The sequence below is a fragment of the Cucumis sativus genome, chromosome 6 (assembly GCF_000004075.3).
Source record: "Cucumis sativus cultivar 9930 chromosome 6, Cucumber_9930_V3, whole genome shotgun sequence".
Classification (NCBI taxonomy): Eukaryota; Viridiplantae; Streptophyta; class Magnoliopsida; order Cucurbitales; family Cucurbitaceae; genus Cucumis; species Cucumis sativus.
This window is the reverse complement of record NC_026660.2, coordinates 4948015-4972743: the sequence shown is the minus strand read 5'-3', so window position 1 is coordinate 4972743 and position 24729 is coordinate 4948015. Positions and strand designations below refer to the sequence as shown.

Genomic DNA, 24729 nt, shown 5'->3' with positions numbered 1-24729 from the left:
TAATGTGAAAGACATATAAAAGAGTTACATCTTACAATCTCAATTTTTAAATACAAACATCCGTCTCACTCTAGACAAGTTTGATTAAAAAAAAAGAAAAACCTCATCGAATAATGTTAGATTTACCTAATCTTAAGTAAAAGGCGTATAGGAGTCACGTTTGGCAATTTCAATTTCCAAATACACATTCATTTCCTTTTGCTTCTTTTAATTTTGAAGGGGGATGAGATGTCGACATCGCTAAAGTTTTTTCTAGTGTGACATCTAATATGTATTAATTTGGTAGCACTTACAATAATGTATCAAATAAGTGAGAAGCTAGAGTTCCCTACTTGAATTGTGCTCCACTCATTTTCTTTTCAGTCAAAAAGGTGTCGTATCTTTAATATTTGTGATCAATATTTTTCTACATTTCTTAGGACCTATCTCAAAAATCCATAAAAAAAATAGGATGGGTTGGGGGAGATATTTTTCAAACAAAATTTAGTCACGAAATGTTATTAAATTTGAAAACATTTATGAAATATTAGTTATACAGTAGGTTAATTCTATAAATGTTTCTAAAACATATATATTATTGCAATCAAATCTGTACAAAGAAGCCCCTTAAACAAAGAAGCCCATATAGATTGTAGCCCATTTGCTGGCATACTACACATTTAGGTCCATTTGAGAATGACCTTTTCCCTTCCAACTTCAACCGGACAAAGACCCATCTAATTTTAAATGACATTTTTTAAAATTAAAAAAAAAAAGTTTAAATCTCAAATATGTAATTAAAATACACAGTAATTAGTTTAAACGACAATCAACAAAATTACTCAATTTTTAAATGCATAGTCTAATCTTAAAATTCAATGCCGCCATAAATAATAATGGAATATAAATCTAATTCAATAATGCAAAATAGCAACAAAAAAAAAAAAAAAAAGATAAACCAAGCTAGTCATAAATACAAGGTCTAAGTTAGGGCTGTTCTTGCATACAAGATGCAACACTCCACAACCTCACAAGGATCAAGTTGGATGTATTATGTAGTATTATAAAGTTGAATGTCATGAAGATTGTTTGATTCAAATCGTTCATGTGAAAACATTCTTATTCTCTTTAAAAAAAATTTAATGGATGAAATTAGTATATCAAAGAATGAACATGTACGACTTATCATTGATCAATAAGATATTGAAATTTTAATATGAAATGTCATATTTATTCAAAAAAAAAAGTTTGAATCATTATAAACATGAATTGCCACTAAAAAATATAAATAATTATTTTAGACAAATTAAGTATTTTTGTGTAGAGAAGGAAATTTTGAAGAAAATTGAGTGGTTACTTAAAAATGTGCATGTGATGCGTAATTACCTCACAAAAGTGTAATTGGGATGAGACATGTGGTCTCAGTTGGAGGGTGTGTTGATTATGAAATCTGAAAGTGGGATCTCTTTGTAGTTTGGAGAGGAAAATGGAATTCAAAACGTGTAGCGGTAGCGGGTAAAATAAATTAAAAAGAAAACGGACATACGGGGGAGCCTAAAGTTGGAACCGAATATTCCGTGGAATCCAAAAGAAGAAGAAGAAACGAAAGAAGGGTAAATTGGGAAAATAAAAGCACCGGAAAACCACATAATGAGGCATCCAGAACCAGAGATCCTGGTTTGACCAACGTACATTAAAAACCGGCCTCGAATGATTGGTTTTGATCCTTCTTTGACCCAACCAAAGTTTTCGAAAAACGCCATCTCTAAGCTTTTTAAAAACCTAATAGTAATATTTAACAATTTCCAACAATCCTAAATCCCACCACCCATTCTCTCCTTTTCTCTCCTCTTTATTCATTCTCCCTCTTTTTTTTCTTCTTCTGGGCTTCTATTTTAGCTGTTTAGCAGCTGGAGGAGAGAGAAATCTCTGTTTCTCTCTCTTCTGCTGGAATTCCGTTTTTGTTTTCTGCCCCTGCCCATTGCTCAAAATTCTCTCTTCTCTTTTTGGCTTTCTTCTTCCAGTTCCGAGCCTTTTTTTTTTTTTTGTTTCTTGGTGCGTTTGTGTTCTTTTGGGGCAAATTAGGGTTTCATCTCTCTCTTGGTGATTTAGAGGACGCGACCCAATCTATATAATCACTATGAATATGATGCGCCGCCTTAAGAGCATTGCTTCTGGACGGACTTCCATTTCTTCTGATCCTGTGAGTTTCATTTTCATCGTCTTTTTTATTTTATTTTATTTTTATCTCTTTCGTTTTGGGAAATTGGAGTCGAATTTGAAATGCTCGATCCACTGGAATCTGGCAACTCACCTGATAATTACAATTTACATACCCTTTCATTTTGTTCTTTCCTTTCTTTGAAGCTTTCTAATTTTGAACTAATGTATATTGTCGTTTTGCCGGTTTCACTTTCTGTCACACAAGGGAACAACTAAATTAATAATTCTTTAATAATATTTCGTTTTCATCTCATATATATATATATATGATATAACTCTTCAAAGAAAATAGGTCACTTGGTTCCTACTCTTTGAGTTTATTGATAAAATGGGTCCTTCTTATGAAAATCATTTGATGGGCTTATTGTTGATCATCGTTTAAGATCTATGTCGTGGTGCAACATTATCCATTCTTTCCCTTATCATAATTGAGATACTTTTAATGCTTTGCTATGGTATTATGATGTTTAACTTTCATCAATTTGGTATTTTCCTTTTGATATTTTTTTTAAGGGTGGAGATTTTGGCATAAAGCGAGCAAAGGTTGATCAAGAAACTGAACAGAAGGTTGGTGGAGTTTCTGATGATGTCGGAAGGGCTGCCTCTGGTTTAGGGCTGGATTCCTCTTCATCCTCTTTGGATAATGTTGCGAGCACATCAAACATTTCATCAATAGCTGGAGCAGAGAAATCTGGTTTTGATCACCTTCCAAGAGAAATGCGTGAAATGAGAATTAAGGATGAGAAATCCAACCATGATGAAAAGGTTATTCATAGACAACTTCTCTTGAAATTCAGTATGTAATTACTGAGTGATTTTATTATCTCTCAATGAATCTTTAACAAAGGCTATTACAAGTATTTGTAGAACTAAACTGAAAAATAAAGTCTCTTTCCTTGTTTTCCATCTTGTCATGCCATTTTCGCACTGTACATTGTAAACTCAACTTTCTATATTAATCTTATAGAAGTCAAGATGCCACTATTTTGTATACTTTGGTATCTGACCCATGTAGAATGTGGAAAATGTCTGTGTGATCGACAAACAGAAATGAAAATTGAGATTCTGTTTACCATGCTTCTGTTTTAGGATTTGGAACCTGCTGTTGTGAATGGCAATGGAACAGAAGCTGGTCAGATAATTGCAACTACAGTTGGTGGTCGAAATGGAAAACCAAAACAGGTGACTTTTAAAAACCTGTTTTTGCTGTATTTCATTTGGTGGCACTTCTCCTGCTCTCTATATCTCCAACTAGCACTCTTCATCTCAAAGAATAGAAAGTCATGATATTGTAACCTTTTCAATGAAATCATATGGTCTCTGATTTCTTGTAATTCGGGTAAAGTTGTTTGAAAATTTTCTTTCGTATGGTGACTTTATTGCAGACAATTTCCTATATGGCAGAGCGCGTGGTTGGTACTGGTTCTTTTGGTGTTGTCTTTCAGGTACTTGATTCTACTGTGCATGGTCTGGTTCTTTTTATATCATGAGGTCGGTGCAGCTTTTGAATTCTCATGTACATGGTTATAGGCTAAGTGTTTGGAAACAAATGAAGCTGTAGCAATAAAAAAGGTGCTGCAGGATAAGCGATATAAGAACAGGGAACTCCAGATCATGCGCATGCTTGACCATTCTAACATTGTTCAACTAAAACATTGTTTCTTTTCCACTACTGATAAAGATGAGCTGTACCTCAACCTTGTCCTGGAATATATATCCGAAACTGTCTATAAAGTTTCTAAGCATTACATCAGGATGAATCGGAGTATGCCCATTATTTACGTGCAGCTCTATACATATCAGGTAGACTTTCGGTCAACAATGTATTGCTGTTGATGACGGCATGAGTAGTATTTTAACTTTCAATTTGTAGTTACTGCATTTGGCTGTTGCAATTCTACATTTATATGAATTAACTTCTGTTCTTACTTTTCCAGATTTGCCGAGCTCTAAATTACTTGCATCATGTTGTAGGGGTTTGTCACCGTGATATTAAGCCTCAGAATTTACTGGTATGTTGTTTTCCCTTTTTCCATCACCCGACAGTTTCCTTTTCTTTAGTTTTCTTCTTAGCTTGTTTGTTTTTATTTCCCCTTCCTAGAAAAACCAAGCTTTTCCTGTGTGCCTGTGTGTGTGAGAGAGAAAGAGAGAGAGGGAGCAGGACAAAAGGAGCTGAATCAAACTTAAACAACTATGTAGAAAGGGCTCAAATCTGAATGAATAAGGCCTAATGGATAATTGTAGACCTTAAAATTTTCACCCACCCAAGGCATTGAACTAGCAAGGGACTCCCCAAGCTTAATGCTATAATTCCTCCCAAATTAGAATTGCCACTGCCTCGATTATACAGCAAAAGACCAAGGGGATTGAAACCTCCATCATAAAACGCCAATCTCTTGTAAAAGCCAAGGCAAAGTAACAGCTCCAAAGATATGAAAAATGTTCTTACAAGTAGTATTCTAAAACATTATTCAAGGGGATCTAATTGAGAATGACAATACCTATCTGTATCTATTTGCACTTGTACGGCTGCATATGTTACAGCCACATCGACAAAGGTTGGCAAACCAAGACCTTAAATCGTCAAAAATGTTTCCATGCTAACAGTTTCTAAATTTCACTTCATATAAATATATTAGAATGGTTGAGAACTTCAAGTGTGCTTATGTATTTACATAGATGATCATGTGATATTCTTGATACAAAATCAATGTGGAAGAAGTAGATAGACTAGGTCTCCTGAAAAGAGGTTCCTTAAACTGAAAGATTAAGGTAGAAATGATGGGTCTATCTTTTACCTGCTGCTCACTTCCTTCTACTCGTTGTGCAGGTTAATCCTCACACTCATCAACTAAAGATATGTGATTTTGGGAGTGCAAAGATGTTGGTATGCATAGACATCTTAATGTGGATGGGAAACTTGTCTGATGAAGTTTATTAATTTTTGACCTGATGCTACTCAATTTTCGTTTTCAGATGCCAGGGGAGCCTAACATATCTTATATTTGTTCACGATATTATAGGGCCCCAGAACTAATATTCGGGGCAACAGAGTATACCAATGCGATAGATATGTGGTCTGTAGGTTGTGTAATGGCTGAGCTTCTTTTAGGACAGGTTGGTCTTCATTTTACTGACGGTTGTAAATTTGAAGTTGTAGGGCATCGTCTAACACACTCTTACATGTGGTTCAAAATAGAACTGCGTTTTGGTTTGATAATTTTTTCTTCATCATATGTACATTAACTATCTACTCTTTTTGGACAGCATGATTTATGCCAGAAAGAAAAAAATATATAAATACTGAGTTATTTCAATACCTTTTGTTGGTCTTTCTGATGCGTCATGGACATGTAAATTGTTTGCAGCCTCTTTTTCCCGGTGAAAGTGGTGTTGATCAATTGGTAGAGATCATCAAGGTACAAGCAACCTTCTGTTGAAGTTACTTTTTTTTCTTTCTGTTTCACCTATCTGATTTTTATTTTTGGCCCTTCACATGTGGATTAGATATTGGGAACACCAACCAGAGAGGAAATCAAGTGCATGAACCCAAACTATACCGAATTTAAATTTCCTCAGATTAAAGCACACCCGTGGCATAAGGTCTCTTGCATTTTCATCGAAAATTTAGTCATTTCACTTGCCTTGATTTTTTATTTTTACTAGTTTGTTATGAGGGTGGAATTCTTACTAGAAGTTGTAATATCCAGATATTTCACATGAGAATGCCTGTTGAAGCCATCGATCTTGTGTCAAGATTGCTCCAGTATTCCCCGAACCTACGTTGCACTGCAGTAAGAATCTTTACAAATTTGAATAAGACTTCGTTTCTTTGAAATTGCAATATCTTTTTCCTTTAACTGATTTGTTATGACAGTTTTTAGTTTCTTTTTAATCATATTCTAATGTCACATGATTGTGTAACGTCTGATGAGTGCTACTGTTAACCAAATGTTTCTAGTTGTTTTCTAATGGCTCATAGGAAGAACACTATCGGTATGATTGAGTCTGAACCATTTGGTTTTTTTTATAGTTAAGCTCACGATCTTCCTTGTATGAGTTTCTTTGCTTTGCCGTCTACTTTATGAAATGTTTTCAAAACTAACTAACAAATAGTAGTTTGAAAAAACTTGTTTTTATTTTTGGAATTGGACTAATAGTTCAAATGTATCTTTTAAGGAGGAAAAAAGTTTTAGTACACCAATTTTGAGGAAACAAACATAAATTTTGTACAAAGAACTAAAATTTTGAGGAAACAAACATGTTTGGCATCTGAGTTGTTCTTCTGTGTTTTCTCTTTCTTACAAAGTTCTCTACATGATTTTATTGTCGAATTTTGTGGAACAGTCTCACTTACTCTCTGCCATTACTTTTATTTAAAGGTTGACTGAACTTTTCTTTAATTAATTTTATAGTTTTAACTAAGATTTATAAATTTAGGAACTGAATTGATATAAAATGAAAACCCAGAGACAAAAAGCATAACTTATCTGAAAATAAAAAAAGAATTCTTCAGCTACAGTTAGGTGATGTCTATCTCCACAGTCGACACTCTTAGTTAAAGTGTCTGTTCTATCATTTTGATCATAACAACTCAAGGAACTAATATAATTTATTATATGGTTGATTGTTTGACTGATGTGTTAATTAAGTGGTTTTTTCAATCACAGTTGGAGGCTTGTGCACACCCCTTCTTTGACGATTTGAGAGATCCGAATGCATGTTTACCTAACGGTCAAGCACTACCGCCATTGTTCAATTTCACAGCACAAGGTAAAACCAAATTCATCCTCATTTTCAACCCATTAACCAAACTATTCTTGTTGGTTCTGAACCGAAATCACCTGCAGAACTTGCTGGTGCATCGACTGAATTGCGCCAACGTCTCATACCTGAACATGCACAAAATTAAATCAACGTGAATATGGCCTCCTGAATATTGTTGTTTTTTGGCCAAACCAACCCCAGAAGATTATCCATCCACAATAGATTGATCACCATTGTCATTAACGACCTGCTCTTAACACGGACTATCGAAGTGCTTGAGCATGCACCTGGGTAAGGAAGCAGCTGTGGCTGGCTAATGAGGCTCGTCTGACTACTAATGTTAACACACTCAGCTTCATGCAGGTGTTTTTTTTTTCTTTTGACAATGTAATGTGAGAATCTACATTTGTTGGATGAATATTGGCTTCTTGGATGTTTGTATACTATTCAATACGAGTTTTGCCTTAGCAGAAAAAATGAGACCAGCGAACCCCATTCAATTTTTTTCTTTCCTGCCTTTTAATTCTGAAATGTGCTTTAGCAGCATGAGAGAAAATTAATGGCAGAGTTCGAGCATTACAGTTGAAGGAATTGGAGCAGGAGTTCGAATTTTCCATTTATGTTTTATTTTGGCGTTGTTGAGGGTTCTGTTAAGGGGTCTAACAAAACTACCTAGTTTAAGGTTTTATAGATGTTTAAGAACAAGTTATTTGGACATCAAACATAAAGATTTAAAGATAAGTGTGTTTGGGGTTACAATGGAAATGAAAATAAATGACGTCCAGATTTGGTAAAAGAATATTATCAAATTCACGTAATAATAAATGTTATTTTTGTTTGGCTATACAAGTACAATATAGATAAAAAAAAAGGAGGATATTTAATCATTAAGGAGGATATTTAATCATTTGATAGGGCACAAAAATTTCAAATGTCCAGCCATAGCATATCATATCATGTTAATTTAAAAGAAAATTAAGAAAAAATGGATGAACCCTAACATGTTTCAATAAAACATGAAATTGAACACAATCCTTCAATAAAAATGGATAAACCCCCAAAAAAAGGTCAAACAAACCGTATAGGGCCGAGGTTGAGCCTAAGAAAACTTAGTTTGGAACTTTTTTTTTTTTGGTTTTTCTTTGGCCAAACTTCACTTTTTCTTAATTTGAACCCATCTACTAGCAAAAGAGAAGAAGGAAAAAGAAGTTTGAGAAGAAGGAAAAAGAAGTTTTTCATTGAGTCTCGATAATCCTTTTCCATTTTTCTTTTGCCAAACCTCGCTTTTTTTTAATTGAACCCATAGAAAAATGCCGCGTAGTTTATAAAAACACCTTCCAAAAGTTTACTTTATTGAGTATCTCATATTAAATACTGTATTTCTAAATATTTAGAGCACATTTATCATCTCAAATAGCTTAAAAAGGATGTGATTCAAATTTGTAGTTTGTGTAAAAATATTTTTATTATTTAAAAAATACTTTTAAACTTGATTAAAAAAATATTTTATCTATAGTTTTGAATGAAAATGTTTAGAAAATACTAAAGGTTTACTAAACACTTTTAAAATTTTAAAAAATATTTCTATTGATGTAATTTTTACACCAATATTCTTAATACTTAAAATAAAAACCAAAATAAGTTAAAACAAGAAATTTATAAACTCTCGAAATCATATCACTCTCAAAATTTTAAAATATATTTAAACTTAAAAAAAATACTCTAAACACTAAAAAAAATATTCTTATTGTTATTGTTATATAACACAGGTGGTTAATACCGTTTTAAGTTTTGCTCTTCTATTCTATTTTTTTTTTCACACTTCATTAATGCAAATAAATAAGTAAAATTGCACAAACTAATTAACTTTAATAAGAATAAAAAAAAAAAAGCAACAAATGATTACTTATATATTTTAATAAAGTTTTATGTTTGATAGTTTAGCCTGTTAATAAAGAGCCAAATGTATTTTTTATTTGATTATATATTTCTTTTAGTATATTTGAAGGAAAATTTTTTATTTATGAAACTTTTTAACTATTAGTTGAGTAATATCTTAAAAATAGAACTTTAACAAATTTCTTAATTATTTCAATATAATCTCCCTTTTTAATTACAAATTTCCCAAGACATGATATGGAATAGAGATTGCAATATAGTTTGGTACAAAAGTCCCCAATTCCCACCGAAGGACTGCGAGCGAGGTCGAAAGATTATCACCTGGATATTCTTCTTTAAATCTAAAATCACTTCCAGGTACAGTTGGTCGACTAATTTTTTATTTGGGACTTTTCGATTTTGATTTGTTCAACTTCGATTTTGATTTGTTCAACTTACCATCTCATTCCTATTGTTGTGTTGGCTCCAAATAAACTGGAGGGTTGGCAGGGAAGGAAAAAAGATCGGCTTTATTGTCGATAAATGCTCTAAACTGTTGTTGCTGTTTAAGATTTTTACCTAAATTTCCATCAACTTCTCTTTCTCGCCAGCCAACTTCTCGGTCGGTTGGGTTGTCGATGTTTCATAGTTTTGGCCTTTGGGAATTTAGAAATTCGTCCCATCTTCGCAGTAAAACGTTAGATGTTTACTACGATCTTTAGATGATCTCAAACTCTGATTTCTGTCATTCAAGCATTCAGTAGCGAGGGAGTGTCACCTGGATTGCAATTTCAATATAAAAACTATTGAAACTCATGGGATTTGAATATAAAAACTATTCTTTAGGTGAAGGATCAGTTTGTCTATAAATATAAAAACTATGTCTGTTAGAGTATTTATATAATATTAAATCTACTTTCGCTTGTCCTTTTAAATTCAGTGGTGATTTAAGATCCTATAGAACCAGGAATTCTTGTATTCTAACTCCTGTAAATTTGGCTTTCATTCTCTCACATCACCTTAAGCTTATGGGTTTATTGGTGATTTAATAAGGTTGTTTACATAGGTTTGATGAGATTTTTCACGATAGAGATTATATTGTTACACGTTAAAGTTGAAGCACTAAATTATTACAAATTTTAAAATATATTGATCAAATCACTCCAAAGAAAAGATTAGAGATTAAATTGTTACTTTAATGGAAATGTTAAATTGTTACTTTAATGGAAATGGATGTGTAGGGATCAAATGTGATTTTAACCTATTGAATCTTACTTCCATTTGTTTGGTTCTTGAAGAAATGTTGTTGGGGCATGCGGAGGGTCTATCTCAACGCCAACACTCGAAGGATCATCTTCTATCTGATCTAGTATGTGAGTTGGATATTGATGAAGCTGCAGATTGCTCTGAACAGATTCTCTATGAAGCGTCTTTCAAGGAATTTGGGAGATACAGTGTTCAATATGACACTATTATATGGCTTTCTATATCATTGCTGCTGGTTTTAGCTTGGGGTTTTGGGATAATCATGCTACTATATCTGCCATATAGGAGACATGTGCTTCAGAAGGATTTTTCTTCGCGCAAATTATATGTCACTCCTAGAGAAATAGTTTACAAGGTTCTCTTTTATGTCATTTGGCTTTCCCCCTTCAGTTGAACTGTATACTTTTCAAAGGAAAGAAAGTAATGGTGGTAATTCTTGTACTTTTTTTTTTCTTTAACCTTGCCTTTCTTCCTTCAAGGTTTCAAGACCTTCATTCATACCTTTTTGGGGCACCACAAAAATTGAGAAGCATGTTCCTCTTTCCTTGGTGATTGACATCATTATTGAACAAGGTACACATGCATACCTCCTCTCGTGCTCTATCTTCCATGGAGTCTAGTTGCCATCTTGCTTGACATTTATCACTTAATTTTCTCCATTGTGATTTCTCCAAGTTGTCTTGGGAAGACATCTGGGAACATCTGCTTAATATTCTCACTATAAAGATCTCGCATGTTTGTATGTTGCTCTTATGTACTTATTTCGTGTGCTCTTATATACTTATCTCGTGTTCTATCTTCAATGAAGTCTAGTTTCCATCTTGCTTGACATTTATCACTTAATTTTCTCCATTGTGATTTCTCCAAGTTGTCTTGGGAAGGACATCTGGGAACCTCTGCTTAATATTCTCACTATAAAGATCTCGCATGTTTGTATGTTGCTCTTATGTACTTATTTCGTGTGCTATATAATTTTTAAAAGCAAGGAATGGTATTTCAATTATGTATTATATCATATAATTAATATTTTGTGCTAAAAATTCAGGTATATGAACAGATGTTGAAATATTCAGATTGTTCCATGATATTCTTACACATTGCCAACGAAGTAGGACAAAAAATGAGAGATTTTTTGCTATGTTGATTTCATGCAGTGGAGGATACCAGTATTTGAACATATGTTTTATTTTATTTTGTTCTTTTTAATATTTTCAAGTGTTTGCGTCAACTTGTTTCTACCTGATTAATATCACAGACAATTGCTTGACCTTTTATTGCATCGATCCGAGGAGATTAAATCCTGGGTGGTTAGCATGGTTTGAATTCATTTCCTAAAACCCATTCACAAATTTCCATTGGCCCCTATAATTAATCACTCACTAAGAGACCCCACCCAATGGTTCTTTTTTTATTTTATTTTTCTTATAAGAAACATATTTAGTTGATGTATGAAATTTACAAAAGAAGGGCATATGACCAAACCAAAGGAGTTACAAAAGATTTCTCCAATGAGTCAAAGACTCAAAATAGAAGAAAAATCATAAAAACTATGGGAAGATGTACATTTGCACCTGGTTGGTTATTTAAACCTTTGTTTGATACACAAAGAATGTTCGATTTGAAACCACACACTTAGGATCTGCACCCCCGAAGCACTAATTAGAATCAAGGAAGGTTCAAGTCTTTCAGTGGAATGGAAAGGGCTTCTTTGCTATTTCTCTGTATTTTTTAATGTTTATAACTATAATATTTAATATGACGATGGATGTTCTATTCTAGATAAATTGATAATATTATATTGTGATCTTCAAGCATATGGTCACTACTAGATGTTGTCTCATAACATGAAGATCCTTGTGAACAAGTATCTTTTTCTTGAAACATGGTGTTTTCACTTTAATATTTTATCTTAATTCTTGAATGTACTCAATAGTTAAATTGACTTTATGAAACTTCATGTTGAAAAAACCCTGTTTTCTACTGTGTAGGTTGCTTACAGTCAATATATGGAATTCATACCTTCAGAGTTGAAAGCATAGCACGTGGAAAAGCTTCTCCTGTTGATGATCTGCAGGTTCAAGGGATTTCTAACCCTGGTCTCCTGAGAAAGGTTGGTTTGTATTCATTTTATCTGTTGACTATTTTTTAAGAATGAATAGTTCAATATTAATTTTGTTGATCTTGTTTTAGGATACTATCAATCACCTAACAAGAAAATTGAAGGACACACAAAGAACACAAAGATAGTGAGATATTGCAATATCAAGAGAAGTTTTTGTTATTTCTTTGTTTCTTTGCCATTGAGGATTGATCTCTTTTTATTTCATCAATGAAAATATTGTTTCCATAAAGAAAAGTTACAATATACTACTGACTTTTGAGAGTGTTACACTAAGTTTAACACCGCAGCAGCGGTCACCTATTTTTAAAAACTCAGGATTAAAAAAGTACATTTTGAAAACTCAAGGACTAAATGGGTCTATTCTTATTATTAAATCACGAATTCACCCAAAAGCTTAAGCTAGTGGTTGAAGGCAAATTTAATTATATATCACTAGCACCCCCTCACTTGTGAGCTTGAAATATTTGAAAGGCCCAACAAGTGGAAATTGATTTTAATTGGGGAGAAAACGACAATGCAAGGGCTTGAACACAGGACCTCTTTGCCTAAAATGGAATGTTTGTGTCAGATATGACTTTCTGCTTTAGTACCATATTAAATTACCAGTCAACCCAAAAGTTTAATTTGATGAGTTAGCAAGTTTTATTATATCAATACGTTTAAAAGTTATGTTATACCAGTCTTTCGAGAGGGCTGCTATCTCTCAAAGTCCCACAACGAGAACTCTCATCAAAATGATGAACACTTATTTATAACCAAGACAACACTAGTCTATTGTGATAGTTACAACTATACTTTTGAATTTTTAACTGTAAAGGTTGAGTCCTTAAACTTATACATGTCGTAAAATTGGACTCTCAAATTTACATAATGGTAGAAATTGTAACAATTGTAGAAGTTTCATTTAGGGGTCCAATTCTACCACATTGTAAGTTTGGTGGTCTAATCTTAACACTAGTAGAAGTTTGATGGCCCACTTTTTACAATTGAAAGTTTGCAACTACCACATAGTTCCAAGGGTGATTTTTGCAGTAGTACTCTCACATTTTGTTCTTTGAGTTATCACTGCTTTTCTTTATATTGATGTCAGAAATGCTCCCTTCTTGCATTTCAACAGATGATTGTAAGAGAAGCTTCAAAAGTTATTCAAGATTTTGGCAGAAGTTGGAATAGAACTTCAATAACTGCTGAGGGAGAAAGTATCCTTGCTTCAATATCAATGGAGGGATCAACTGTTTTAAAATCTCCATCAAGAGGGTTCAAGGTACGATTGGCCTTTGCGTTTGATCCTTGCTAGCTTTGACACTTTTTCTTTCCTCTGTCTTTCTTCTTTATTCTTTTTTCAGTTTAGTTTTCAAAATCAGGGAAGGTATAGACATATGGCTTTACCAGAAGTCTGTCAATTGGTATGGTAGATAGAATCACAGAAAGTAGAACAAAAGTGATATGGGCTTTTAAAGAGTCTGTTCCAAGTTTTGCCCCTGCCATGGGCCTGGGGCTGGGTGTCATGGGGCGCAACTTTTGTGGGTCTGATACTGGGTGTCACGGACCACTACAAGGAAATTTTCTCTGGTGCTACATCTTTCAGACATTCAACTTATTTATTCTTTTGTAACATCTGAAGGTTGTATGGAGATAAGGACTTCTTTTAGTCCCACTTTTTAGGCACTCATATTATGGCCAGAAAATGTAAAATTAAAGTGAAAACTATGGATCCTCTCGTTTGGGGAAAATCTTTTCTTTTGAGGATTAAGAATATGCAAACCAAAACGAAAAATTAGATTGTCTTTTATGTAAATGAATTCTAGGTGGTTATTTGAGAGTCTGAGACTGTCATCGACATTATGATTTCTTTCTGTTAGTGCATATTTGGATTTTTATCTGCTTAGTGCTTTTCCTTCTCATCTAATAGTCATTTTTATGTCATACGTCAAGCTTGGATAGAGCTGTGTTCGTTTGCTTAGTTCTTGCCACTCTTATAGCTTTTGTTTCAAATCCTGCAGACTACTAGATCATCCCATTACGTGTTGAGAGAACAAAGAAGTATATTGTCTCAGGAACTGCTGCTTCAGAAGCTGGAAGAAGTCAATAGATCAGTCAAGGTATTATCACTTCTAAATTTCTGGTTATTTCTGTAGGAAATATTTGGAATTGATGCTTATCAAGAGAATGATAACTTCAACTGCTTGTCTGTACTAGTCGATGTCAACTAAATTAGAATGAAATGCTTGTTTTCTCTCCTCGGTTATCTATTTGATATTTATCTTGTTCAAAAACATTAATGCTTCACTGAAAGCAAGCATGAACTAGCAAACCACAAGTCATTTTTCAAGAAATCAGGACATCAACTTGGCAAAAACGCTATGCTCATGGCTGGTTCGAGTTAAGCAGAGTGGGCTATGAACATAATGGAAGGAGTGATCTTAATGCCTTTAATATTGTGAATTGCTTTGCAGTTTAAAACGGAAAAAAAAATGAAATATTAAGTACTTTAATGTCCACAAGGAGTTCAAAAATAGATTGCTCAAGGTAGAATGAATATGATTAACAAAATATTTTTATTATTTGTTCAGCTAATTCTTTTATTTCCTATTTCTTCATGATTTTGGAAACAGAAAATTGAGCAGCTTATTACAGCCCCAACCTACCCCCAGAAATCACCTGAGAAAAAGAAACATCAAGCTGGCCTCTGAACCTGTTTTGTTAGTTCAAGCTTGACTGAGCACGGGAAAAGAAATGTGGATGTGCACTTTGTATGTATAAAGTAGGGAAGTAGCTCTGTAAATTATGCTTTTCTTGGCAACATTCACCCCTCCCAATCTTTGTATTGTATCCGCTGGATCCATCTCTTTAATAAAAGATTGAAGCCGATGCTGTGTTTTGTCTGGTATACAAGGGAACAACGAGGTGCAAAATAATTTTTAGTATTCATTCTTTCTTCTAGAGTTTTTACGCCTGTCGTGTTTTTGCCCTGTATATTTTGTTTGAGGATTTTGTCTGTACCTTTCTTGATTGAATCTTTTTATTGGGATGTGATGAGGATGTTGTGAGTAAATCTAGTTGAAATATTGATCCATGTTATCCACCTAATACTAGGGCAAGGGGCCAAACACCCCTTAGGATTCATGTCTCGAAATCACAATCGTATTTGCAATGGTCTTTTCTAACCACATTTCTCTCTTTCATATATCACACACTGGTTATTTCTGGACTGCTTTTGTTGGTAATCCATGCCTAAATCAATAAATATTTTGCCCATGTCACTCAAGCACTCGAACTATCAAACTAATACTTAAAAAAAAGAACAAATTAAACTTTGGTGATCAGTAACTCATTCGTTTTCAACTTTACCTCTAAGGGACCCTTTCTCACCTTTATTTTTTAGCATGTTGCCTAGGAATAATTTGGAAGATTGAACCTTAAAATTTTCAACCCATGATCCCTAGGTAAAATTAAATAGTAGGACCTAAATTAACATGAAACCTTGAACAAGCTTCTTGTAAGCATGTTCGAATGCCTCGTGAGATGCTGTATTTTGATGAAAGTTAACCCATTTCTTCCATAAACAAATAAAACCAAGTAAATTTTCTCCATGGCAAAAATATAATAATTTTTAAGAGGTTGGTATAGACTTTCTTTATCTTTCTTTTCAAGTACTCTCTTTTTAAAAAGCATAATTTTTAATTTATGCTTGGTAAGTTGGCCATAATCTTTTCAGTTAACCCGAATTGAGGGAGCTTCATTTTTTATTTTTCACTTGCGAAGAACCAGAAAGCGATTTGGCAACAAATATGAGGAAGAAGAAGGTTTTGGTTGTGGGTGGCACAGGTTACTTAGGTCAGCATCTTCTATCAGGATTTTCCGAGATCGATGGAGTTCCATATGATATCGCGTTCACTTATCACTCCTTTGCGCCTGAGGCTTTGTTGGGAGCTCTTCCTCATCTGCTTTCATTTCAAGTTGATTTAAAATCTGGTCAAGGATTCGATACCATTACTGAGAATTTTGGCCAGGTTTGCCTCTGCCTTCGCCCATTGATGATGTACAGTGGTTGATTCTTGTAGCTTCAACTTAATTAAGATTTCAATTACCAGCCAGATATTGTTGTTAATTGTGCTGCTATCTCTGTCCCTCGTGCCTGCGAAGTAGACCCCGTCTCTGCATTTTCTGTCAACGTGCCTACTGCCATTGGAACTTGGCTTCTCAGTTTTGAAGGGAGGAATACCCTATTCATTCATCTATCAACTGATCAAGGTAACTTTTTGGTTCCTTTCTTATCCATCATTTTATTTACTATTTGCTTCCATCTTGTTCACTTCAGTTTCCATTATATATAAGATGCTGCCTTTGTCCGTTATATATCAACTGGGTTCTGCACTATGTTATTTTCCCACCAGTTTATGAAGGCGTGGAATCATTTTATAATGAAGAAGATGAAACCATTCCTGTGAATGTTTATGGCAAGTCAAAGCTAGCAGCTGAGCAGTATGTTTCTGAGAAATTTTCTAACTTTGCAATCTTGAGATCCAGTATCATTTTTGGTCCTCAGACCATCTCACCTGTTCCTAAATCTCTTCCTGTTCAGGTACGTGGCTATGCCTATGCGTGTTCGTTTTTCTGTAATTTCCTGATACATTGATGCGTTTATACACATATTGGATTGTAAAGAAAAGTATGCAATTAAATCTGGGCATTTTAAAGATACCTCTTGGAAGGGATTTGTGTCATCGTAATTTTTTAATGAACATTAATTTATATAACCAACTAACTCAATCGATCATTTGTTTCTACAGTTCAATAATATTGTGACAGCCTTCTCGACTTATTTGTACATAACAAGTAGTTTGTATGCATTTGATACAGTGGATCGATGCTACCTTGTCTGAAGGAAATGAAGTTGAATTCTTTCATGATGAGTTTCGATGTCCTGTGTATGTCAAGGATGTCGTGAATGTCATCATAACATTGATTAAGACATGGATATCAGGTATGGATTTTGTAAAGTCTTGATAAGTGGTGCTCCCGAGGTCTCCTTCAGTTAAATCCTTTCTTGCTGAATAACTAATTGTAAAAAAAAAAAAAAAGCACGGTACATATAATGTATGTTTCACCATTTTTAGTCATTTTCCTATGAAGTGATGAGAGGAACCACCTCTTTAGAAATTGTTTATTTTGTTCATTCTGTTGGCATATACTTGCACAATTGATGGTTGTTGTTCAATCATCTTTCTCTTCAGCTGGGAGGGTGTTGTATTTACATTTATTATATTAATTTAGTTTCTTATTTGTTTGCGATTATGAATGACTGAATTTCAGAGGGCAAGCAAATGCAATTGCTATTAAATGTTGGTGGACCAAATCGTGTATCGCGTGTTGAAATGGCTGAGACTGTTGCAGAAATTAGAGGGCACAAGAAATCATTGATCAAAAGAGTGTCTGCATCATCAGTATGTTCGCCTCTTGATCTTTTAAAGATCTTTCAAATAGTCACTAAAAGCAGTATTTCTTTCATCATAGACCAAATCATGATTGTTGAATTCATTCATTCTGGTGTAAACAAAGCTATAGAATAAAATACTGTTTAGTTAGTTTCAGTTAGTTACTCAGTTTGTCATATCACCTCTCTATAAATAAAGCATTTCCCCCTCTTTAGAGAGGGATTAGATTCATATGAACAAATTCTTTTAGTAGCTTACATCAAATTGGTTTCAGAGCGCCCAAAATGACTATATGGCTAACCGCCGACCGGTAGAGCAAGTGGGCAATGGCCAAAAACAAGAGGTGGAAGCAATCCCCCTCCTCTCTCCAAGAACTACTTCATGACGGTTGCTGTCTGTTGAAGCTTCAGTGGAGAGAACTGTGAGAGCACTTGTGGAAGTTTTACAAAGGTTAGATGCAGCAGCTCCCTTCAAGAAATCCATGAAGAATGACCAACAATGGTTCAACATTGGGGTCAACGTGGTATTTTCGCAGAGCTGGACAACAAAGATTGGGATTGATTCATCAAGAAGGAAGATTCAAAGTTCAAGATCATAGAAGACCCAATCAAGAATACCAAGAACCAACTCCAAGATTTCAAGATTGCAACCTAGAATTCCAAGCTTGGAGTTCTTCAAATGATGAGGAATAAGAAGGAAAAAACGAAGGCTATGGGAGAAGGAACCTAGCTCATTGTGGAGAAAAAAGAGGTGAACCCATTGAATATAAGATGAATCGACTTACCAAGCTATGATGGCAAGAGGAACATTGAGATTTTAATGGATTAGCTAAAGAATACTGATTTTTTTTAACTATATGAATCCTCCCGAAAGAAAGAAGGTCCACTTGGTGGCATTAAAACTTAAAGCTAGTGCTTCAGCATGGTGGGAGCAAGTAGAAGTGAAGCGAAGAAGAAATGTTAAAAGACCTATCCTTGCTTGGGAGAAAATGAAGACACTGATGAAAGCAAGATTTCTCCCCCCTAACTATGAGCAAGCACTTCATAATCAATGCCAAAGCGGTTGACAGGGAGTTTGAGCTATGGCTGATTATATTGAAGAATTCCACCGTTTGGGAGCTCGTGCAAATCTAATGGAGAATGAACAACATTTGATTGCTTGTTTTATTGGTGGTCTATGATTTGACATCCCATTTCTGACTTTATCTGAAGCCATTACTTATGCAGAATTAGTAAAAGAATTGGTTGAGGCTAACTCAAAGAAAACTTCTAGGCGAAATCCATGGGACAACTCAAGTAGTAGAAGATCAACAACAACAAATAGTAATACTCGTCATCCTCAATCTTTGAAAGATAGAGAAGGAGAAGACCCTTGATCAAAATGGGAAAAAGTCAGAAACTACATCTAAGAAGCCAGTAGAGAACCCCTATCAACAACCCAATTTAAGCAAGTGGTTTAGATGTGGGCAAACTAGTCATCTCTCCAATGCTTGTTTTTAACGAAGAACCATAGCCTTTATGAGCGAAGAGGAAGATTTGAATAGAGATCAAGAAGCTGTCTTTGAACAAGAAAAGAGATTTTGGAACCTGATGATGGGGAGAGACTTTCTTGCATCCTCCAAAGAGTCATGATAGGACCTAGAGGAGATACTTATCACCAACAAGGGCATAGCTTATTCAAAACCAGGTGCGCAATTCAAAATAAAGTTTGTAATGTGATAATTGATAGTGGCGGCATTCTAAATTTGTAGCCAAGAAATTGATTTCTGCATTAAACCTTAAAATGGAACCTCAGCCTAACCCTTATAAAATTGGATGGATCAAGAAGGGAGGAGACACACAGGTGAATGAAATTTGCTCGGTTCCATTATCAATTGGAGGAAGCTACAAAGACCAAATTGTGTGACGTACTTGATATGGATGTCTGTCACATTTTACTTGGAATGCCTTGACAATATGACACTCAATCAGTGCACGGAGGAAGAGAAAACACATATGAGTTCTAGTGGATGAACAAGAAATTAATTGGTTCCAGTCAATAAGAAGAATGAGGACGAAATTAATGCAAAGCACTCCAGCAACCATCTCTTTATCATTATAAGTGGAAGAAAATTTGATAAACAGATAGAAATTGATATCTTGGGTCTTGTAATTGCAGGCCATGTTCAAGATAAATCCTCTGGAAATATTCATATGAAAATCCAAGATCTGTTGGAGCAATATCCTAGTATCAAAGACGAACCTTCAAAGCTCCCTCCACTACGAGACATACAACACAATATTGATCTCTTGCCAAGAGCCTCCCTGCCTCATCTTCCTCATTACAGAATGAGTCTGAAAGACTGCCATTCTACACCAACAGATTGAAAAGCTTATGAAGAAAGGCCACATACAACCAAGTATGAGTCCTTGTGTAGTCCCGACATTGTTAACTCCAAAGAAGGATGGATGCTAGAGAATGTATGTTGATAGCAGGGCCATTAACCGAATAACAGTCAAATATTGCTTCTTCCCTATCCCATGAATCAATGACCTATTGGATCAATTGGGAGGAGCCCTTATTTTTTTGAAGGTGGATTTGAAAAGTGGATACCACCAAATCCGCATTCGGCCTGGAGATGAATGGAAGATTGACTTCAAGAATGGTCAGTGATGCCTTTTGGCCCTTCCAATGGTCTAAGTGCGTGTATGCGCTTAATGCACCAACTATCAACAAAAATGAGGAAGATCACTGTCAACACTTAAAGCTAGTATTCAAGCTTTGGAGCAGAACAAGTTATACATCAATATGAAGAAATGCACATTTTGTACTAAGGAGATATCATTTCTAGGCTTCATCATCAGCAAAAATCAAGTACGAATGGATGAAGCAAAAGTGGAAGCTATTGATAATTGGCCAATTCCATAAACAATAAAAGAAGTGCAAGCTTTCATAGGGTTAGCATCTTTTTATAAAAAATTCATAAAGAATTTTAGTTCATCAAGAACTCCTATAACGGATTGCTTGAAGAAAGGAAGTTCATTAACAATCTAATTGAATAGAAATTCAGCAGCCATCCATTTTTAGAACTTCTTGAATTTAATAATCCCTTTAACGTTGCTGTAGATGCATGTGGAATGGGGTTTAGAGCTGTTTTATCTCAAGGAGGCAACCTTGTGGAGTTTTTAGTGAAAATCTTAGCACTTCGAGACAAGCATGGAGTACCTATGAGCAAGAATTATATGCTCTTGTAAGGGTTTTAAAACAGTGGGAACAATACCTATTGTCTAAAGAATTTGTCTTGCTCACGGATCATTTTTTTCTAAAGTACTTACAAGTTCAAAGAATTATTAGTCGAATGCATGTCCATTGGATATCCTATATTCAACACTTTGAATTCTCCATTGCACCAAACAGGGAAATAGAACAAGGTAGCCAATGCTCTGAGTAGAAAAAACACCTTATTAACTCTCCTCTCGGTAGAGATCATTGCAATTTGATCATCTCCCAAATTGTACGAAGAAGATGAAGATTTTGGAAAGATATGACGTAACTGCATTGACCATCTTTAGATGAAAGATTTTCATATTATTGAAGGATTCCTCTTCAAAGGTAATCTGTTATGTATTTCTCATAAATCACTAAGAGAAGCTCTAATCAAAGAAGCTCATGTTGGAGGTTGAGCTGGCCACTTTGGACAGGATAAAACCTTTCAGTTGATTTTGTTATTGGCTTGCCAAAGACACAAAGGGGTTTTGATGCTGTCATGGTAGTAGTGGACCAATTCAGCAAGGTGGCCCATTTCCTAGCTTGCAAGAAACTAATATGTTGTTTATATTACTATTCTTTTTTTGGAGAAGTTGTGAGACTCCATGGAATACCTAAAACTATTGTATTAGATGGGGATGTTAAATTCCTTAGCCACTTTTGAAGAACACTTTGGAAGAAATTTGATACTACGCTAAAATTCAGCACTACCTCTCACCCTCAAAAGAACGACTAGACTGAAGTGACCAATAGGTCCTTGGAAAACTTAATTAGATGCTGGAGTGGAACACACCCAAAACAGTGGGACATGGGCAGAATTCTCCTTCAATAACATGAAGAACAAAACCACTGGCAAATGTCCGTTTAATGTTGTCTATACCAAAGCCCTTAGACTCACTTTTGACATAGCCAACTTGCCTACAGGTGTGGATATACAGAATGTAGCAGAAGAAATGGCAAACCGTGTGCAGAAGCTTCATAAAGAAGTTTATGATCACTTAATAAAAAATACATCTTATAAAGAAGATAACGATGAGAAGAAAAGTTCACTTCCAAGGGAAGACCTGGTTATGACACATTTGAGGAGAAGAAGATTCTCAACTGGGACCTATGGAAAGCTAAAAGATAAACAAGTTAGTCCTTGCAAAGCCTTAGCAAAATATGATCCTAACGCATACAAGATAGAACTACTGGAAGACTTGAATACCAATTCAGTTTCTAATGTGGTGGACTTAAAGAAATACCACGCACCAGACGAGTACCAGTGCTGATCTGGCTCGAGTTCGAGTCTAGTGTTAGAGGGTGGATTATGGTGTAAACAAAGCTATAAAATAAAAGACTCTTTGATTGGTTTCATTTAGTTGCTCAATAAGTAACTTTTGTAATATCACCCCTCTATAAATAAAGCCTTTCCCCCTCTTAGAGAGAGATCAGTTTCATATAAGCAAATTTTTTCAGTAATTTACATCACATTCATTTTCACTGCTTTAGAAATATTTCTCGATGGTACTTCTTTCTGACTCCAGCCTGTCACTTGGACTGGCTTTCTACTTAACAATCATACAACTCGTGATATGCCTAGAAACAGGCTCCTTGTTTTAACTCTCAAGGAAACTAACAAGTTCTCCTCTGGTCTATTTGGTGACATCGCACAAAATGCTTGTGGTAATGACTAAAAAATGTTTGGATAGACCTCCAAGAGCACGAGTTCAAAGTCTTAGGCAAAAAAGATTTGGAAAGACCTTAAAATTTTGATTGTATCTCGAAGCTTATTATAAGGTGGCAAAGGGATCAGAGACCGGGAGCACAATACAAGAAATGAAGTTGCAAATATTCCATTTTTGTATAGATATTGTACTTGAATACTCTGTTTGATACAACTTCTGCCCCTTTTGTAGGCTAAATAGATTGCACAGATTTCGGTAGCTGTTTATTTCTCCTAGAAGATTGTTTTAATATATCCACTTTTGATTTGTGTTTTCGCTTGAATGCGTCAGATCGATCGAGGTGTAAAATCCCCAGCAGACATTTCAATGAACATTGGTAAACTGATCCAGATACTTGCCATGTCTCCTGTTTCATTCACCGACGGTGTCAGATTGACACTTTGCAGCTGAGATTACAGAGTGATTTACATTGGAAACTGTAATGACTAATGCTTCGCTGCTGGTTTATTTTTAAGGCTCAATGACTCAAATTTGGTTTCTAAAGTCTGCAAACTGCTTCAAAATGCTGCAAATTTATTTCATTTTCTTGGGTTTACATAATGGTTTGCATCTTTTTTCGTTTTCCAATCATCAACAATTTTTCGTTTTCTTTTTCTTGGAACTTCTATGAAATTCTGTTCTTCATCATTATCATCTTAGAACTTTTTTTGTTGAAAGCCCAAGACCTTTCTTTAGTAACTTCTTTCATCTATAAATGTCTTCATTTTTCGTTTTTCGTTTTTATGCACTTTAATGGTGGGAATGTGACTACTATCAATAGAGATTTTTTTTTTTATAAAAAAAGTAGATAAAACTTGTTTAAAGACAAAAAACAAAAATCTACCCTAATTTAATGCGAAATTAAATGAGATCTAAAAGAGGAGAAATCAAAAGTTTCTTTCCATCATAAGTCACATATGAAGTTAGAAACCTACCAAATATGAAAGTGTAAAAGAAATCGATAGTTTTACCTCTATCATTATAAGTCACACTGAAAAAATCTAAAGACTTGATGTCACATATTGTCACATATTGTTAGTGAATTTGAGATAGTTTAAATAATTCAAATGCTTCAATGTAAAAATTTTAAATAAAAAATTAAAAAAAATTCTTAAATAGAGAGTAAAATTATAGACATGTTTAAAAGAAATGTGAGAGTAATGATAAATCAAATTGAAAAAATATATGTACAATGCTACAAACTAACTTGAATAGCCAATTTAAACACACCGATGAACAAAAAAAATTAAGACCAAAAAATGTGAAGAAAAGAAAAGGCTAAAACCTAGCTATTTAGTGAATAAATTTAGATTTAAAATGATCTGTGATTTGGATATTAAAAGAAATAAAAAAAATTATGATTATCCTTTTCTTGAAAAAATTAAATTATTTTATTAATCCTTATCCCTATAATTAGATTTTCTCCAAAACATATTTAACTAATGAGACTTTATCCGAAAGATCACTGTGAATGACATTGTTGAGTTTGTTAATTTTACTTTTTAAAAGAAATTCTCTTTTTTAACGTGATTTAGATTTTTTTATTATTTATTTATTTCTCTTTAGAAGGCGATGAGTCTGTTTGTTGGTTTTTCAAAATATTCTTTTGACGTGATTTTTTATAAAATTCTTTCTTATAAACGTGGTTTGGAGTTTGTTAAACTCGCCAATTCTAAAATCTTCAGACTGGTAAGATCCAATTATCAAAATACGTAACAGAATTAAAACTGAAAAAACAGTTCTAAATTTGAAAATCTGTTATGAATAGAAAAAAAAAAGAAAAAAAAACTATATATATGTATATGTATATATAAAATAATTAAATGAGTTACATAGAATTTGTTAAGTTTGGTTATATTTGTAAATAGTCTTGCATGTTTGTTATATTGTTACTGCTCGAGAATGGAATACAAATTGTTACTACTCGAGAGTTATTTGAAATACAAATTGTTACTGCTCAAAAGTTATTAAAACTATGTAATGTAATGAAACTTAATTAATTATAATTCTTACCATTTGTTCAAATTAACTAATAGTATTAATAAAAAAAAATGGAAAATGAGTATTTGGAGGTAAAACAAACCTTAAAATGTAAAACTTAAAA

At 34.0% G+C, this 24729-nt stretch overlaps 3 protein-coding genes and 1 long non-coding RNA gene across 8 annotated transcripts; all 4 read left to right on the top strand.

Annotated features, from left to right (window-relative positions):
- The first annotated feature begins 1722 nt into the window (after positions 1–1722).
- Positions 1723–7556, top strand: LOC101222007 (shaggy-related protein kinase theta). 2 transcript variants are annotated; one of them, XM_004144933.3, is made up of 13 exons: positions 1724–2182; positions 2716–2967; positions 3292–3384; positions 3588–3647; positions 3733–4005; positions 4140–4214; positions 5033–5089; positions 5179–5319; positions 5571–5621; positions 5710–5805; positions 5913–5996; positions 6873–6975; positions 7053–7556. In XM_004144933.3, exons 1-13 carry the CDS (start codon positions 2120–2122, stop codon positions 7112–7114), a joined length of 1410 nt encoding a protein of 469 aa, XP_004144981.1. In that variant the 5' UTR covers positions 1724–2119; the 3' UTR covers positions 7115–7556. The 2 variants fall into 2 exon arrangements, with proteins under 2 accessions (XP_031743676.1, XP_004144981.1); XM_031887816.1 differs by lacking the exons at positions 5033–5089; positions 5179–5319 and having other exon boundaries at positions 1723–2182.
- A 1515-nt stretch (positions 7557–9071) lies between these two features.
- On the top strand, positions 9072–15290 carry LOC101221776. Of its 3 annotated transcripts, none has more exons than XM_031886814.1 (7): positions 9072–9225; positions 10146–10468; positions 10593–10686; positions 12102–12223; positions 13353–13499; positions 14239–14337; positions 14851–15290. In XM_031886814.1, the coding sequence occupies exons 2-7, from the start codon at positions 10148–10150 to the stop codon at positions 14926–14928; spliced, it is 861 nt and encodes a 286-aa protein (XP_031742674.1). In that variant the 5' UTR covers positions 9072–9225; positions 10146–10147; the 3' UTR covers positions 14929–15290. The 3 variants fall into 3 exon arrangements, with proteins under 3 accessions (XP_031742674.1, XP_031742675.1, XP_031742673.1); XM_031886815.1 differs by having other exon boundaries at positions 9096–9225; positions 10137–10468; XM_031886813.1 differs by lacking the exon at positions 9072–9225 and adding an exon at positions 9648–9693.
- Positions 15291–15924: 634 nt separating this feature from the next.
- LOC101221549 (dTDP-4-dehydrorhamnose reductase) lies at positions 15925–23334 on the top strand. 2 transcript variants are annotated; one of them, XR_969711.2, is made up of 7 exons: positions 15925–16248; positions 16330–16489; positions 16633–16820; positions 17099–17222; positions 17552–17682; positions 17948–19359; positions 22917–23334. XR_969711.2 is itself a non-coding variant. In XM_004144931.3 (6 exons), the coding sequence occupies exons 1-6, from the start codon at positions 16027–16029 to the stop codon at positions 23034–23036; spliced, it is 945 nt and encodes a 314-aa protein (XP_004144979.1). In that variant the 5' UTR covers positions 15933–16026; the 3' UTR covers positions 23037–23334. The 2 variants fall into 2 exon arrangements, 1 of the variants encoding a protein (XP_004144979.1); XM_004144931.3 differs by lacking the exon at positions 17948–19359 and having other exon boundaries at positions 15933–16248.
- On the top strand, positions 19366–22363 carry LOC105435763. Its single transcript, XR_969712.2, has 2 exons — positions 19366–20609; positions 20779–22363. It is a non-coding gene; the product is annotated as an uncharacterized LOC105435763 (long non-coding RNA).
- Positions 23335–24729: the final 1395 nt, after the last annotated feature.